General features: G+C 38.8%; 1 protein-coding gene across 1 annotated transcript in view; it reads left to right on the forward strand.

The window, feature by feature from the left end:
- The window catches only part of tsnare1 (T-SNARE Domain Containing 1), a 157,052-nt gene that overhangs the window by 33,130 nt on the left and 104,703 nt on the right, over positions 1 to 19,219 (forward strand). Inside the window, exon 2 of the mRNA XM_008279294.1 lies at positions 11,460 to 11,581. Within this exon, the coding sequence (XP_008277516.1) occupies positions 11,497 to 11,581 (85 nt within the window). The 5' untranslated portion in view covers positions 11,460 to 11,496. The remainder of the gene's footprint in view (positions 1 to 11,459; positions 11,582 to 19,219) is intronic.

Genomic DNA, 19,219 nt, shown 5'->3' on the forward strand with positions numbered 1-19,219 from the left:
TGTTTGCTGTGCTGATGGACAGTCTGGTCATGAGTCACAAACCAAGTGTGTCTATGTGCTCTTAGAACTTGTTAGTGCCCCCTGGAAAAAGGCTGTTTAATTAATGTCTTTTTCCTGCTGCTCAGTTTGCAGCATTTCAGCATCAGATTCTTTTTTGCATTTGCAGTTTGTTTAGCTATGCCTTAAAATTGCAGGATTTTTCTGTATTTGGCTGTCGTTTATCACTGCGGGATTTTGTAGATGCTGTGTGTGTGTGTTGTCAGAATCGATGATGTGTTCGTAATTAGAATGCAAATTCTACATGTAGCATGAGGTTATGGTGTTAATTTAAGAATGTGGGAGTAGAAACAAGGGTTATGCATGAGCACATTCCATAAATCTATATCATTTATTTGTTTCGTTTTTTTCGTTTGCACATGGTGAAAGTTTTTATGTGAGCATCTGTGTGAGGAAAGCTCAGGCAACACAACAGTCACATAGAGACTGTTTTACTGGCCTGTTTTAAACAGCGTTTTAGCTGTGGGACTTATGCCTTCAATGAAATTTTTTTGTGTAGATCACACTGTCAAACCAAACCAACTAGAAGCATTATTGAACCCTCCTGGCAGACTCAGTTTCAGCTTGGAGAGTACATGTGATGGCTCAGCCTGGATGGCAGGTGCCACTGGAAGGTAAGCTGAGGCAGAGTTTAGTTATGGAATAGAATGGGGTGATTTATCTCAATAATGACTCCTTTTTGTGTGACAAGGCAATTTCACTGCCCAAAGGTGTTTTTTTTTTTCTCTCCCCTCCTCCTCAGGCTGAAGGTTGTTTTCAAAGGGAGGCAGTGCTGATGGAATGGCCTGAGATCAGACTGGGTACGAGGGAGGAGGCTTTAGTAAACACACAGCAATCCTTAAGTTTGGCTGTGTCAGCTGGAGAGGTGACAATAAAGAGAGGGGATGAAGCTGAGCCACTTTCCCACTGGAGAGACACTGATTTTGAGTTCATCTTTCTTTTCTTCCCAGAGAGAGGTTACTGTCAAGGGTTGGGCTACAAAACACACTGCCTTTTGATTTCTATTCTTCCCTTTGATCCTGTCATACAAATCTGCCATGTGGCTGCATATCTGTATCTCCAAGTATGCACATCAAAAAGCTCGCAGTGTAACCAGCAGCAGCTCGCTCCTCTTCATGGTATCTGTAAAACTTCCTTTCACTTTAATCTCAAATTACAAGCAGGCTATAATTTGTAACTGTAGGGCTTTGGGATCAAGGCTACAGAGGACTGCATTCAAGCTATTTCAGGGCGTAGTCTGCTGAAACTGTCGGGCACTGGTGTGTGTTTATGTATATGGGGCAGACGCATCATTTGGGGAATAATTCTCTCTTTGGATTGCAAAAAGGAGGAGTTGGACAAACTGACAGAGAATGCAGCTGGATGGCTTTGATTAGTTAGACAAGGAATAACAGTGAATATTAATAAACATGAGGAGTGAAATGTGAAGATGAGTGTTTAGAAAAGCAAATTGTGTGAACTGTTGTAATTATTAATACATCTTTGATAACTACTTTATAAATTACTTGTCCAGAAGTCAACAGCTACAGCTCAGAAATTGCGACATCTAGCTAAGATAAAGTGATTTTTTTTTTTTGCTTAAGTAAAATAATTTTTTTAGGGAAAGTAAGCTGTCGTAGTTCAGACTGTAAGGAACATGCATGTGTGTACCACTTTCTTCAAATGATTATCAAGACATCTCACCCTGAACCACAAATGCAAAACGATCATCTCTGAACCACAAACATCTAAACAAAATATTGTAATATTTGTTTTGAATTGTGAAAAGTTGGCTGTGTGATGGTCGGAGCAGAGTGAAATAGACTGTCTCAACAGCTGTTAGATTCACCATAATGTCTGATCAGTTCACAGTTCCAAGTCTTGGTTGTTGTTGTTTTTTGTGAGTTTTTTACATTTACCTCCACCATCAAGACAAACTATTTGAAATCCTTAAGTTGCAGGTGTTTGACCAAATACCAAAAACACTGACACCATTCACATCAGCTACAGCAGGATTCCCATTCAGTGCCACGATGATCGTGCCAAACATTAGCATATAAACTTTAGTGGTGTCATTACAAGCGTATTAGCATGCTGATGCTAGCTTTTAATTCAGAGCACCGCTGTGCTAATTACAATAAACTGTAAAGCATTATTAAATAGTATAATAACCATTTGAAAAGTCTTTCATAAAATATAATTTGGGCTCTTAAAGTGCAGAGCTGCCATTTGATCATGTCACTGTGTTTTCGTCTGATGGATGATGTTTCTTATTGTGACGCAAGATGTTATATTTTATGGCCATTTCTGCTTTTACACATCGCTGATACGGAGCTGTCCGACCCCCCTGAGGCCACACGTAAACATTAGGGTTAAATGAGAACCATTACTGAACAGTGTGGAATATGGAATAATTCCAACAGACATTTCTGGGTTGGTAAATGAATCATATCTAACACATTTATATATCCATTGACCTGAGTCACTTAATCCAACTGTGTGTGTGAGATAATTAGACACGGAGCTTCAATCTGAGTTGGGAATCAGGATGTTTTGGATGTCAGAATGAGCAAATTAGTCATAATGAGCCTGGCTGATTAGGGTCAGTCCTGTCTTGACGAACCAACATAGCAGTGTTAATGGTCATCATGTCTCGCTGACTTGATTCCAGACCACTGACAGTAATGTGGTTATGGTGAAATAGGCCTTGGGTCACGCTTTTGTTTTAAAATGTAATTGCGTTCTGTAGTGACTGCCACATGCATACTTCAGTGATTTGAAGCTTCTAGTGTAAAAAGAAATATACTGGAACAGTCTGCGCACACACACACACACACACTCACACACACACTGAGGGAGTGGGAAGAAGCTAATATATGGTCCGACTATTGCATTTAATTAAACATCATATATTGACCCGTCAGTGTCCCCGCTCTTCTGTTTCCCCCTGCTAAGGAACAGGTGTGACGCCTCCCCCGCCTTAATTAAAGAACCCACCTGGTGGTCTGTATGTTCAGGCTCATTTCTAACCTCCCAAGAAGCCACTGGGATCAGTTCATTTTGATATAGCTGGGTATTAAACCAGTAAGTTAAGACAGTAAACATTATCATTTACCAGCCTAATTTGAGTCATGTTGGTATGTTTGGTAAATCACAGACAAGCTGTCATCTGCAGCCTACCCTGTTGATGTTCCGCAACAAAGCAACAACTCAATGTGACACAAAGTCGGAACTAATCAATGCCAGTGAGGGTGTGCTTGAGTTTGTTTGTTTTTTGTTTAGTTACTACAGAGGTGTATTCAGTACTCGACAGAGAAAATCCCTCAAACACCAGAGAATTGCGAGAATGATGTGGTACAGATGCCCAGGTTGTCACGTTTTAGCTTTATATTAAAATAAAGTTGATCGCAATACAGCTGAAAAATGGGTTTGGATACTTGTGCTGCAACACAAGCTGGTCATAACCAGTCCTTAGGAATGACTGTCTAAAGTTATGCAACGTTCATACCGAATGTTTTTACAAAATATAATGTTAAGATTATTAGGAGATGCAGATCTTGGCTAAATATGGATTAAGTCAAATATTTTCCACTTGAACGTGTGTTTTTTGTTCACTTCTGTTTTTTGAGTTTTACTGAAGATAATGACACATGTAGAAAGTTTATTGTTTTCAACAGCAATAATGTTGGGCGAGTCTCGAAGCCAGGCTCAGAGTGCAGCTTAGACCATCGTGATATGGAACACTAAGAATGGTCTTCTAGTGATGCAGGAGTTGACTTTGACATGGAAGCATGCTTGGCTTTTCATTAGGTGTGTAGTTTTTAATTAGGGATGCACAGATATCAAAAGAACCAACTAACAAATACAGGAGCTTCTGTTTGGAAAATATATATCATTCCCTACAAAATGTTCATATATGTCTACTTTCTGCTTGAGTATTTTTATATTTATGTTTGGTTTAAATTTGTATTTTTACATTTGAGTTAATTTACTGCTTTCAATTTAAAAACAAACTCATATTTCCACTCCTATGAACAGTATAATACACTCAAACCGTTTCTGGTATGATAGTGTATTGTTATAAACACAGAAAAGAACACATGGACAAGTTAGCTTCTGTGGGCACTGTGTGGGAGAACTGATCTAATTAGAGCTGCCATGTTAGCAGCTGTGAATGATTGTCAGACCTGACAATCACAGGCCTGATCACAGGCTGAACAGATCCATCTGTTTCTGTTGCAGACGGCAAGTTAAAAGACATAGAAACAGTCAGAGCACTTCCTTGTTGCGTAAGCGCATAACTTCACCATGTGAAAGCCAAGTCTCTGGTGTGAACACTTTGTGCTTTCTAAGCCCATTATATACTCCGACCGCCTTCTTGCGACCTCTGTGCAGTAGAGGAATATAATACTTTTTGACTGTAAAACATGTTTGTTTTTCATCGTATATACATGTAGTTACATGAGTAAGGATGTCATACAAGCATGGAGGCTATTCACAGGTCTGTTTCAGGTCAGGTCCAACATTTAGGACAAACTCTGCATATAATAAGATCAAAAGACCACTGACAACTATTAAAGAATTAATAGTTACTAAATGGTTGTGTTTTGTCTAAACTACTGTTTCTAATGTCTCGATCACTTGAAGTGTTATTGATGTGCTTTAGTCCTCCATCTACTGTTCATTATATTGAATTTCATAAATGAAAAAAGGACAGTCTCTTGTACTTTTTTTTAAAAGCCATTATGTCATCTATCAGTACTTTGGTGAATGTGTGCAATTCACACCATTGCATCGACGTGTTGTGAGAAGGCAATATTTTGACAAGTTGAAATGAGTTTATGCACTTTAGGACTACTGTTGGTACTATTTACAGTCCATGTCCCATGAATATTCATGTTAATATGCATCCCTCCGAGGAAAAAATTGTGGCATGTTTCTGAGAAATCACTATCAGATTTTATGAAAGTGGAAGAAGTCAAATTGGTGAAGTACGTAAGCAGCTGGTAATTTCACTTGGGCGGACTGCAAAATTCTAACCTCATAATTGAATAGACTTGACACAACATGACCCGACAATTTCAAGATTTTCTTTGAATCTCAAATAACTCAGGGTACTTACCCACTGTGCCAACTGTTCTTTTTTTCACTGTAATTAGAAAGTAATTGTTCTGTTCTGTGTAGGAAATACAGTGCTGTGAAAAAGTATTTGTCCCCATGCAGATGTCTTCTACTTTTTTGGATATTTGCTACACTTAAATGTTTCAGATCAACAAACACATTTTAAGGTAAGATATATATCTAAACTAAATAAACTACTGCGCCGGTGGAATGAAAATTAGGCACAGCGGCAGAGCTGCGTTGATCACAGTGTGATTACATAACCTTCCACAAAGTAATACATGAAACAGACAGAAATGTCATGTTTTATGTTTTCCATGTTCTTTTTCACCATGTCAGGTTTGACTGATTCTCCTATTGTAACACGACAAATATGACATTCAAAAATGCTGCATCCATTTAGTCATAGGAGTACTCGGCTGCCTGTCCATTTTCGTTGTGTGGGGAGCTTTGAATAAGCGTGTCACGCTCTGTGACCTTCTCAGAATCGTGGGGATAAGCTGTTTTAGAGGTTTTCCTCATGATCAAGACACATCGGAACTGATGATGATCAACAAACACTAAATATTATATATACTAAAATGGTAGAACATAACAGCATTGAATAACAAAAATATTATTGGTCACTTCCATCTACAAATAATGATATCAGCCTTGAAAAACCTCCGCATCAAGCGAAACCGCCCACACACACATGCTTACACACAGTCCCGTCTCAGGTTGGCCTTTGCTTGTTTGTGATAAATGCAGCATTTGTGTCCAGGGCGTAGGCTTATTTCTGCTCAGTTGCCTGCTCAGGCTAAGCTAAGCCTTGTGTTGCTGATAATGACAGCTGTGAAAGGAGTGGGGGACTGAATGAAAACCAGTGGGGGTGGTGAGTAGCTGTGAATCCAGTCACTGTGCCCTGCCAGGCCTGTATTTACCATCCTTCTGTGTCCTGCAGTGTCACACAGGGGTGCACACTGCTCTACCTCACTTCTACTCTGTTTACCAGTGTAAGAGCTTATTTTTCTCTACGAACGAGGGCTGTCTCCATTCAAAAGTGGCAATTGATGTGCTAGAAAAATCGTTCACCACCTGGAATTTTCATGTGCTGTAAAACTGCTTCAAAAGCCCTGTATTTGGTTTAAGAAAATGCATTGTTTCCAAGCAGGAGTTAACAGAAGAAATGCTTTATTCTTACATTTTGGGACTGCGATAATAAGTGTATACAGTATGAATATAGCATATTGCACTTAGCTGTATTTATAAGGTGCACTGCCTGTGATGTGACTCATTTTATCATCTAATTGTAAAAGACTAACTTTATTATAATGTAGGATGAAACAATATACTGAGAAGTTGTATGCAAAAAGTCTCTACTGACGATTCCATGATCAGTTATCTCTGTTTTTTTCCACTAGAGCGGCAGCCCCCTGAAGTGGGTGATATAAGCATCAGGGCAGCCACGTTTGTACTGTATTGCATATAGCAAATATAAATAAAGGTACAAGTGAAATTATCTAACTATTTGAATAAGGGTGAATAAAAACAGATAAAAATCAATAAAGCATTTTAAAATGTAAATACACAAAAGAAAGCAAATTTAAGATAAACAAGGACAACAACCGTTTAAGTTTACCTTTGAGAGCACTGCTCTTAAAAATTTGTCAATGAATTCTGTGACCCTGAGCATTATATAAGGCAGAAACAGATGACATGAAACATTTGTGTCACATGCATATTTTGACAGAATTATCTGAATAATTATATGTGAGTAATGTCATCTTGTGGCACATCAGTTACAGGATTATACTGACGCTTGGCAAATTAAACCAAAGGCTTGAAGCACTGACTGCTACAGTGAGAAGATATATATAAGAAAGTAAGAAGATATAGAAAGTCTCACACACATTTACATCTCAGTTGGCTGATATGCACTCAGCTGTTTTGCAGGTATTACGCAATCATGGTAGAATTAACGTGTTTGTGGTATATTGAAATGATAAACAGAAAGACACATTCTAGGGACAGGTGTGACTTCATTAATTTGCTGAAAATGGACACAGTATGGGACCTTTAATGCTGAAAGTGTAATGAGAAGTGGTGAACCAATGAGAATGCAAAAATACATATATATTTTTTAAGGGGCTCAAATTGTACTCTTTTGAATAAATGACTAGACAATTACTCGCTGGTGGTTTTTAGCCAAATCCAAATACCAAACAATATTAGAAGTCCAGAACCTTAAGACACTGATGTCAGTGTAAAGTCTCTGATATCCTGCTGTAAGTCACAAACAGATTCATTTACATTAACATATAGACAAACCTCCCTGTGCAGCGTGGGTTCTCTCCGGGTTCTCCGGCTTCCTCCCACACAGTCCAAAAACATGTTGAGGTTAATTGGTGATTGTAAATTGTCTGTAGGTGTGAATGTGAGTGTGCTTGGTTGTCTGTCTCTAAGTGTAGCCCTGTGATAGACTGGCGACCTGCCCAGGGTGCCTTCACCCTGAGTCAGCTGGGATAGGGTCCAGCCCCCCATGACCCTAGTGAGGATTAGGCAGTGTATAGCTAATGGATGGACGCCACCACATGAAACTCAAATCCACACGTTCCCTAAAACTCTCCTTGCATGCTGACCACCCATGCTGTGGCAGAGAGGTGTGTGTGTTTCCTGAAATACAAGGACAAAAATGACCAGTATACTGAAACCTGAATGTTGTTTTACTGACACAGAATGCATGTGATTTCTGCCCTGCAAAGTGACGTCTATGACAACAATGTGTCCATCTGGTATTTTCTTTACTCTTTGGGCTACAAATGGAACCATCTGCAACACAGATCAATATATCCTCTAACTTAAGACATTAGGTAATTAGCCACTCGTTACCATCTTAATATTATGATGTTTGTTTGTTTTTTTTCTTTGCGTCCCAGCTGTTGTGTAACATTAAATGTGATATTCACAGTTTTACAGGAGAAAACCTGTCAGGCAGCATAAAACGGACTGTAAATTCTACAGATTACAAGCAGCCTCACTATATTTACTAGATGCTTTGTCCCTATTTTCCACAGAGCCTGTATGTGTAGTTAGTGCAGATTATTCATAGTAAACAAATTGTACTATTCTATGTCGTGTTCTACTACGGCCAGCAATGCTCAGCAGCTTCTCTTAATGTAACTAGGGTGAAGGCACACAGTAATGTCAAAACACTGAGGTCTGCATACTGTTTGTTTAGTCTCCAAGTATTGTCCACACTTGAATTACAATAGAACAATGCACCCACAAGCATGTCAGCTGGAAATATGGTGAGCATAGAGTGTTTAAAGAGGAATAATGATATTTACTCTGTCTTTTTTTCTGGTTTTATGACAAATTAGTTCATAGTTCAAATGTGCCTGGGCAGTAATATTATTTATCACATAAAGCACAGAAGCAGTTCCTGTTAAATGTCGGTGTGTTTAGCCTTAGTGACAACCACAGGGAGGATGCTGCGGCAGACGCCTGAGATTCAGAGGACAGGGCAAGCTCTGATGACATCACCAGGGATGATGCCATCATGTGCATGAGTAATGGCACAGCAATATACCTATTTTTTTTATGTTTCATCACCACTGTAATGACCTCAATTTTGAGTTGTTTGACAAACTAAGTGAACAAGTGGGGATTTATAATTCCACACAGTGGTGGAAGGGCAAGGTTTATTCAAATGTGTGTAGATGTGAATATGAGTGTGCATCGTGCATACAGACAGAGGCGGTGCGTGTCCACACTTCACAGGGGATGTGAGGCACAGTCACTGGGCTTGAAATCAAGCAGAGTGAAGATTGTTTATGGACTGCCAAAAGTAATTAATCTCCTTTCTCAATGAAAATTAATCGGATTAAACCTTCTCGTGGCCCAGTGAATCTGTCTCTGTGTAATGTGCGGATGCTGAATCTCTGGCTGCTCCTCATACCCATAATGCCAGTCCTATAGGCCGGATTCACTGGCTTCACCACAACAATGGGCAGCACAGTGACTCTGGAGTGTAATCACATTCTCCTGCTTGTCTGAATGCTTGTCTTTCACGGCTGGGAAAGGAGCTTTGGCCACTTGATGACCAGCATCATAGTCTCACTTTAGGTGGACATGCTGAAGCGCTGGGAGAGATTAGTTGATCTGACTGTGTGTCTCTGGCCGCAGGTGAAACACATGTTCATATGATGATATGACCTTTTCTGCAGCATTCAGATTAGTATTCTACACCCTCTGCGCCTCTCCTCACGAAAGTGGGTTATGGGTTAACATTCTGAAGAGTCTGACTCTGAAATACTCACTTGCTACTTTTGTCCCTGCATATTTGATGGCCCATACTGTTTCACTTATATTCCTGTAATGATACACACCCACACACAAAAGTGGCCTTGCAAGAATGCAAATGTGTTTTTTATTCATATGGCCCAAACATTTCAAATTACTGCAAATTAAGACTCCTGTAGCCCTTTAGTGTCTAAAATCTTTGCCACATCAAGTACAAAAACAGGATGGATAGTTTCCTTGTTTTGTTTTTTTGTCATCTTTGAGCTTTACCAGGTGTGGGGATTAAAGGAATATTTCAACATTTAGGGAAATGTGGATATTAACGTTCATTTCAAGAGTGAAATGAGAAGATCTGCGTAAATCCCTTGGCTGAACATTGAGTACAGAGATGGATTAAGGACATTGTTAGGCTAGTTCAGTGATGGAAGCATTCTAGTCACTTATTTGAGTACTTTAAAGATAAGTCCTTCATTTAACATTTAAAAAATTGGAATTTAAAAATGTTAAGTATTAGCAAAAAATGTGCTCAACATAGAAAATATGTAATTTTCTCCTTCTCTTGGTATTATTTCATTAGAATATCACTGAAATATTATTGCTATTGTGTTGTCCTTACTTCTACATAGGGTCCTGTTCCAAGAAGCTATCCATGTTGTGCCTCAATATTTGTACAATAGCCCTCAACAGACAAACCAACACTGACACTATATTGTCTTTTTCACTTCTAAGTTCAATTGGCAGCCCCTGCAGGTTCCCCTACACACTTGGAAAGGGAGAGACAGGGAGGGGTATTCAGATTCAATCTGCAGCCTCATCACTACATGCCACTTTATACGACACACTGGTCTATTAGGACTTGAAACCACATTTCTGAGGTCTTCAAGGTTTACAGAAAGGTGTGTTTTGAGGTCTTTACGTTTGCTTGGTGGACTGTTGTTTCAGTTTATGCCAGTCAGCCATGCTGGCTGGCAAATGCTTGTACCTTCTCAGTCTACACACGTTTTAAACCCTGCAACTTTATTCTTAGTCTTTTTGCTAAATAAGTATGGCTTTGCTAACTCATAGAGATGGCAGCCAGATAAACCCAGCACAAATCCAGACTTCAGAAGGTCTCTGCTGTGGGTGATGTCACAGATATACATATATTTTTTGTGTTACTGTTAGGGGGAAAAAATATTTTTTTAAAAAACCTTTCTTTCCCTCATTTCTTGATAAGAAATATTAAATTCGTTAATTTGTAAATTTGTTAATGAATTTTTTTTATTTTTTATTTATTCAATTTTTTTGCTGTTTGTTTTTTTTCTCTCTCTTCTTTTTTTTTCTTTATGAACATACATCTTTGTATATATTTATTTTCAGTGCATTCACCAATGTCTGGTAAATCTTTTTTGTCATTGTTGCTCTGTTCATAATTTATTTACTGTTTTTTATTTTTTGTTTATAAAATTGAGGGGGGTGGAAGGGGTGGAGGGTGGGCACCTTATCATTTATAATTAGGTGTGGCTGGATTGTTACAGGTAACAATTTTTGTTAGATACGGGGGGGGGGGTGTCTGTACAATCACAGTTTTGTTTTGTTTTTTGTATTGCTATTGATTTTCAATAAAAACACCTCTGAAATAAAGAAAAAGAAAGAAAAAAGAAAAAAAAAGAAATATTAAATTTGGATATGTCATGTGGAGTGGCTCTGTGGTTTCAGGGTTGTTATGGGTGCACATGCATGTATGCATCAGCAACAGTGATAAACAAAATAGTTCACATACAAAGGCTTACATTTCAATGGAAAACAAACAAACAACAACAAAACAACTTGTAGATGTTAAAGGGTTATATATCAATCTTATGATGACAGCCCATGCCACCTGCTCAGTTATCACAGCGTTCATTCATGTGGGACAGAAATTTGAGAGGAGTTCTGTAAAACCTCCATTACCAGCCCTCACTTATTGTCAGTACTGTGAGCAAAGTTGACATAAATTGTGTTCTCTTGTTTAATTCTGATAAGTGTTTCCTCCCCAGGCACCTGCAGCTGACACGCCACCAAACATCAGACAAAATGTCGTACGGTTCCATTGACGGGGGTTCCTTTGGCAGTCGTAACCCATTTGGAGGTCCTATGAGGCAGGGCTACCAGCCAGTCGGTAAGGACTGATTTAATATATAATAATGTTCTACATGTCGCATTTTACAGCTGTGGAATACTGGCCTAATGTACATAAGCATACAACATACTGCTAAGCTGACTTACCTCTTTCACCCTCTATATATGAATGAATTAATTAGTGGTTTATTTCGGTTACAATCTACAGTACACAATAAATAAAGTGGTGATGAACCGAATGCCATTGATTTGGACTCACCAAGATATCTAAAATCAAGTCTAGCCATTTCTTTTACCTCAGTAATGACATCTACACTAAAACTCATGAAGATCTTTTTGATTGTTACAAAGTGAAAGAGGCAGTGAAGATGAAAAGTTTGTTGTAAATGCAATATGTGGAGAGGGCGTGACCACTAAATCAAATGTCCATAGGCTTTCTTCAAAGTTTTTGTTTGTTTTTTTAGCTATATGTAAAGAATGGTTTTTAGCATGTTAATGGCAACCTTTTGGATCTCTTTGATCAAGACTGAAACACCTCAACAACTGCCTGATGGACACCCTGAACTTAAAAATATTCATCATCCCAGAGGATGAGTCCAAATTACATCCTGTGACTTTTCCTACAGCGCCACCATGAGGTTCATATTTATATTTAGAGTGAAATGCCTTGGCAGTTGGGGGATTGCCATGAATTTTGGTTTAGTTATTAAGGAGGAAATGCCATTGATGTGGTAATGCCATTAATGCAGTGCATCATCAGGTTCTAATTTTTCCAACATGATAAACTGAGATGCTTGGTAACAGTTAGTATTTTCATTTGGAACATATCAACATGGAAAAGAGCAACATTTAGCTGAACTTAAATGGATCAACATGTAGCTGAAACTAAAGCGCAGTACTGGAAGTGAAATGCTCATCTAGCTGCTGCTTATTGCACATGAACAATAAAATTAGCACTCTGTCAATCAACATACATAAAAATTTTGTTATTTAATGATGTCTTAGAATCAAAAGCAGAGAGATAAAGGGTAATTGGCAGGAATTTTAAAAAAAAAAACAGTCACATTTTTACTCATATACAACAAAGGTTCAGTCACTGAGGAAACAAAGAAAACCATTATGATCCTATCTCAAACACATTGGAAGCTAATGAAAGTCCTTTTTCAAGATTACCTTTACCTTTTCAAGATTAAGTAAAGTCTTCTTCTCCAGTTTAGAAGCAAGAAAAGTTAGATATTGTTATCATCACTAGACCTCAGACTAACAGGGATAATACGCTGGCACACAATAAGCACAGTTGTCTAAAATGTTGGATAACAGCATATGAATTCAACCCTGATTCAGAGCATCAGCTTCTAAAAAAAAAGTAAACCGGATCATTCCCAGATCTTAAAATGGGAAGGGAGGGCTTAGGAACTTTGATGTGGAGTATTATGACCTTGATATGGTTGTGGAATACCTCGTATCAAGCCTCAGCCTCTGACACAGCAAGCTGGGTTCAAGTTCAGTTCCCAGTTTAATTGCTAAATGCACACACAAACAGCACAATTGTGGACCGTCAAACCAAAACAATATGCTGAACAATGCAAATATACACACTACATACACAGTGCATTATATACACTGCGGAGACGGTCCAGCTAGAGGCAACAAACTACATTTTAGGCTAGCCCAAAAATGAGCATGCAGGTGGAACTTGGGTGAAGCTGAGGTAGGCTGTCATGTGGCTCTCCCAAAGCAGCCCCACCTTTAATTATGTAAGATAATAATCCTCAACACAATTTAAATGGATGAGTTATAAAAAATCGCCCCCTGTACAGTTGTCGTGAATTGGGAAAGTAGCAATAAAGACCCAAACCATGTTTTGTACCAGTCTGTAAATGTGTATTTCTGCTGTGAAGATTTATATTAGAGGATGGGGATTGAGTTTTGCAGCCACCCTCAGGTGGCCGCTTAAGGAACTGTAGTTGGCAATGTTGTTCTGGCATCATTTTCTGACCCTGGTGGATAGCTTACATTCACTATTGGTTAGTCTGGTTGTTTTCTTTATTGCAGTTGGAGTTGTATTTGAATGAAAAAGTTGGTCTATAGATAATTAGTATAATATATAATTAGATATAATGATAAAGTAGAATAGTGAAATGGTAGATCAAAGTGAATGTAGCAAAACTGAATGAGTTTTATGTGTACACCTGTGTCAACTGAAGGGATGCAAACTGTTTCTGTTGTGCTCTCTGTTAGGTTTATAGAACAAATGCATGAAAATTGGTTCCCGTGGCATTATGGTATATCATTATTTGGTAGACAAATTTCTGTGTAGATATTTAAACTAGATCATTTATAAATGAAGATTTATAACTGGGTACAAGAAAAAAACATTCTCTTGACAGAAACCAGCAGCAGCACTTACTTTAAGACATGCGCTATCAATAGCAGTTGCATCTCAACACTGTAGCACGGATTTCAGAAGTCATCCTGTTTTTTTCTTACAAAGTAGGTAATCAGAGTCAGGTGTTCCAGTCATCACAACACATTTATTATTCATGAAGAACTGAATAATTCAAGCAATCAACACTACATGTACACGAGTAAAAATACAAACAAATAAAACAATTATATGGAAAAAAAAAGTTGAACAAATATGAGGAGGACAAATTACACTTATCCATACATACACACACATACATGCATACATACCGACTTCCCATTGCCCACTTTTTGTATACATTTACATATATGTATTCTGATCTTGCATGTATGTGTGTGTGTTGGCTTTCGCGCAAAGGTCACAGATTTTTTTATAAGGGTTAAGCAGTGCGAAAAGCAGCTTCATTGGATTTGATCCTCTCAGTGCTTTCATTAGCCTTGTAATGGGGCAGGAGCAAGATAGAACCCCTGAGGCAAAACATGTTCCCAGCCAAACTAGAGGTCTCTCTCTCTATATATGTGTGTGTGTGTGTGTGTGTGTGTGTGTGTGTGTGTGTGTGTGTGTGTTTGAGGGAGAAAGATAGACAGATGGAGAGAGACTCAGTGGAGATAGAGCTGGAGATGAATAGATGGTGATGACAATGAACTAATGTTTCATTTTGTGAGTTGAAAAAGAAACTCTCTCTTTTTTTGTTTAAGGTTGCTTGCATTCTAAAACTCAGGACGTCATTGCTGAAATGAAATAACACACACAAGCCACCTCACCTCAAAACACACACAGAAATCCACCAAACTTGTTCCAGATCTTTTTAAATGGTTTTGACAAAACTTATAACAGGACATTTTATCCCTTTAAGAGCAAATTGTTTAAAGTAAAAGATTCTCCATTTACATATGGAGCATATCTGGAGGGGCATCACCTTCCAATGATCCTTAACAGTTTGTAAAAGACAGACCACAACTTCCTCTACGGTTTTGGTAATGGGAAGCTCCAGCGTACAGGTCATTAAGTTCCTATCGTGGAAAAGGACTTTTGGTTTTGTTTTAAATCTGCTGGAGCGGGGCATCTTGACAAATTCTAAAGCACCCTTTTTCTTGAAAGGCCCCATTTTCAGATTGAGAAGATTTCTGACTTTCGTAAGTACTATGAATCCTTTCAGAAAAACAACATTGCCATCAGGAAATATGGTCAACTCCTTAGACACATTCATCACTGCAGGGTTACAGTGATTTACTTGATTATTTTTTACATCGTGTTTTCTTATTTAAAGCATGATTTCTCAATGTTATTCTGAAGCCATTTTATATTTTCTCTCTTACTAGACACTTACACATAATTACTGTGGCTGTTAACGATGTAAAACTTGATTAATGTGTTGATTTTCATTGTTTCTCTGAAGTAATTGCTGTGAACATGTAAGCAGCAGTGTGTTTCAGGCAATCACAACCTCAGTAATTTATGAAAAAGCTCCAATTAGTGAGCATGAAATGTAGTGCAAGCCGCTGCTGGCAGTGAGGAGCTTTATGAATAAAGCCTCAGGTCTTTTATTCTGCTGAATGTGCCCATTTTGGCCAGTCAGCACCAAAATGAATATGCCTATATATGTGTATGCTTTGCACAGTGCAATCATAACTGTAATGTATGTTCATACCAATCACATTTGACACTGCAGAGGGAGTTGCTGGCACAACTCACTGTGCTGCAGTTCAGCTACAAAGAAAAGAGGAAAGGAGGATGTGTCAGAGCAAAAACAAACATCACATATGCTTTTTGTGTATGGACTCAGGAATACTGTACTCATATGTGCGCCTTTCATTCAGTCTGACAGTCGGCCTGTCTCTCCCAGTCTTCTCTTTTGTGGGCAGACAGATGGGAGCTTCAGTCACCAGAGAGGGGGTCTTTGATCACAGTGAAGCCTGGATACATTATGAGGGATATGAGCGGTGGTGGTGATGGTGTGGAGGGAGTGGGGAGATGGGACGGGGGTGGGGGGTGGGTGGTGGGTAGGTGGAGCAGGAGCCTGTCAGATTTGCCGTCTGTTGCTCGGGCTGATCTGAAGGGGAGCTCAGGAAATGATCAAAGCCCAGGTTAAGTCTCTAATAGAGCTGTCGTTTAGGCTAATCTCTCTCCTCCCTCTCCCAGCAAAAGCTCTCAACCCTCCACCCTGCTCTCTGAGAGGCAGCATGTCACTGCCAGCACAGCTGAGTGTCTCATTCAGGACGACAGGACAACACGGTCCTAACATCAACACATATTGACACACCATATGTTGTTTTTAATAAATGCTGCACTGAAACTATATTTTCTGTTGGGCAGCTGACACTCGCTGTCACAGTTGTTTTATATGTGCTCATTTTATTAGATGTATTTCTACCATTTGAAACAAACTCCTCTCATCCCAGTTTGATTTGATAATGATCTGAAACTCAGCCATGAACGATACTCGTATTTAGTTTCCAAGCAGATAGTTGTAGGGATGTATGTCTAAAATACTGTGCATGCAATCAAGACCAGAGAAACTTTACTGCTTAAATGCACGTGCAGTGCAATAGTCTTTCCTAAATCATTAGAGATTTTAGGAAATTCTCCTTTAGCAAGCTTTTATTTCATGCCATCTTTCACTGACTGCTTGCTAGCCGAGTGAACACCATGCATTCACTACACTCTGAAGTACCCACTGGAAAGTAAAACAAAAACAAAGTGTCATGAGGACTTTTTGGGTTTCAGGTAGCTGACCTCTACTTTGCACCCCAGCTCCAAGTGTGGCAGTTTGAAACAGCTATGAAGACTTGGCATGGCTGTACAACTTTATGTATGAAGATGTTTTTGTTTTTTTTTAATCTCTTGGGAAACTGCTTTTAATGAGTAACTGTGTAATGTGTTAATTCGATGAAAGTCATGCAAAGCTAACTACATTTAACCTTTATTGTTGATTCAAAATGGCTAAAATGTCAGAGCATTAAATAGCACTGGCCTCTGAACCACTATGACAACATGCAAAAACAGAATATAACCACAGAGACAGCTTCCTTTCTTACTTGTGTTAATTTACTACTTTACATCTCTCTAACTGCACTGTTTGCTTGGATCTAATGCCAGTTTTGGCCAGTCTGTCCCCAACTTTGGTCCAGGCTGTACTACCTCTACACATTTTGGATGGACTGATTTGATAGTTTATGTTTATGGTCTTCAGAGAGTGACTCTTTACCCAACATCAGACTTTCAGTTTGTCTGTATTGGACATTTAGTGTGCTAACACACTAAGCTCATATAGTGAACACATCAAATGTTATTATAGTTAAACATCAAATCATTTAAACTGCATTATAAGCAGGCCGCTGACATTAGCATTTAACATGTAAATGCTTAGTTAAACCCTCACAGAGCTGCTTTCAAGACTGCAGGCTGTTAATCTAAGCAACTGTCCAAAAACAACATGGAGTGAGAGATGGGAATTAACTTATTTCAACAAGGATCATTTGTCTTATTCCGCTTCTTACGCTTAAGAACCATTATCAGCTGACAATTTTGTCATCTGAATAACTTAATTTTTATCCCAGCTGTTGAGCTACGACCTGTTGCTTTGCCGGACTGCCAATGGATAAGAGGGGAAGGGACAGGAGGGATAAAACTGGAGCTGTAGCTAATAATGACTTCCTATTATCTATTAGTCTGATGATAATATTTTTTCAGGTAACAAATTGGGAAACATACCAGTGACAACTTTGCAGAGCCCAAGGTAACATCTTCAGATGTCTTGTTTTGTATAACCAACCTACAGTTAATCGCTGACAAGACAAATCCTACCATTTGAGAATGTGTTGAAATCTTGAGAAATTGCTAAAACAATGAACTAGAGTTGTTGTTTGGACACCGCTGCATATATAAAAGGTTTACTTCCTTGTTAGCAAAGGAAAATATTTGATGTTGGTACATAATCTGTGGCCTTACTTGACAACAGCTTCTCATCCCTCTGACATCTATCCTCACAGTTTAGGGAATCCTGCATAGTTCTATGCAGCTGCAGCAGCAGCAGCAGAGTGCCTGGTGTTGGACCTGACCCATTGATGTGTCCACATTGTTAGCTGTCTTCGATGAGCTCCCTGGAGACAAAGCTTTGCTTATTAGTCTTGACTGAAGCAAGATGTTGGTCTGGGTGTGACAGGGCTATGATGAGCACTTGCACCTCTTGCTCCATGCACTGCTGATGGGCCGTAAGTGGTCAAAGTGGGCCATGTGCTGGACAGCCACGAAGGGATTAATGAACCAACTGAGACGCCATTGATCTCAAGTCCAAGTTTCTGTGGACTGGCGTTGTCATATGAGCACTTTTGTTGATTTTGGCTTCACTTTGCTCTGAAGCTAGTGATTCTACAAGGTGGCTGATGCTTTCTGAACATACATTTGGCATACTGCAGTATCTTTGACTGTGGAATTAGCTTCTTAACCGACACTTACAAAGTGAGTGTGGAAAATGAATGTTATTATTCCTGGTGCTTCAACTAATGCTCTTTTTTTTTCTTTCTTTCTTTGTTGTTGTTTTACAAATCATGTCATTTTTGTCTTTAATTTCCGATCTTGATTGAAATACAGACAAAGGTCATGGTCACTGTGACAATACAGAACACTCGTTTAGTGACAACTGAAGAAATTATACTTATTACGGAATATTACAGAAATGTGTTAAAGGATAAAGTGATGACATTAACAGTTCAAGTCTGGACATACATGAGTGTAGAATTCAACATGGCTGAGACATACAACTGCAAGGTGGGTGTTTATTATCAATTGAAAGTGTGGAGCAGATCGAAAGAACTAAAGACATCATTTCACCTCTTCTGGGGGAGACTGCTGCCTTTGCCATGTTTTGTAATCAAAGGTGATCAAAGTAGTCACAGTGACCTGTGACCTTTGAGCACCCAAATCCAGTCAGTTCTTACTGCATTAATTTAGTGATCATGTGTTCCTAGTTGCCAAAAGGTTTTGTGAACATATACCCAGTTTCACAAAGTAATGACCATAATAAATTAGAAAGCAACAAATAAACCAAACACTGACAATTTATACACTGACTGTGTTGACGCAGGGATAAAGATGTTTTCTTTATTAAAACAAAAAGGCAGCACTCAGCATCACATTCCTAAAAGTTACAGGGGGCCTCATAAATATAAGACGTATACGTAAAAGAAATGCAACCTCCCTGGAGTGTACAGTCAGATGGCATATGTAAGCACTGCAGACTGTAGAGTA

Source organism: Stegastes partitus, unplaced genomic scaffold (assembly GCF_000690725.1).
Source record: "Stegastes partitus isolate 25-593 unplaced genomic scaffold, Stegastes_partitus-1.0.2 Scaffold152, whole genome shotgun sequence".
In the NCBI taxonomy this organism is placed as follows: Eukaryota; Metazoa; Chordata; class Actinopteri; family Pomacentridae; genus Stegastes; species Stegastes partitus.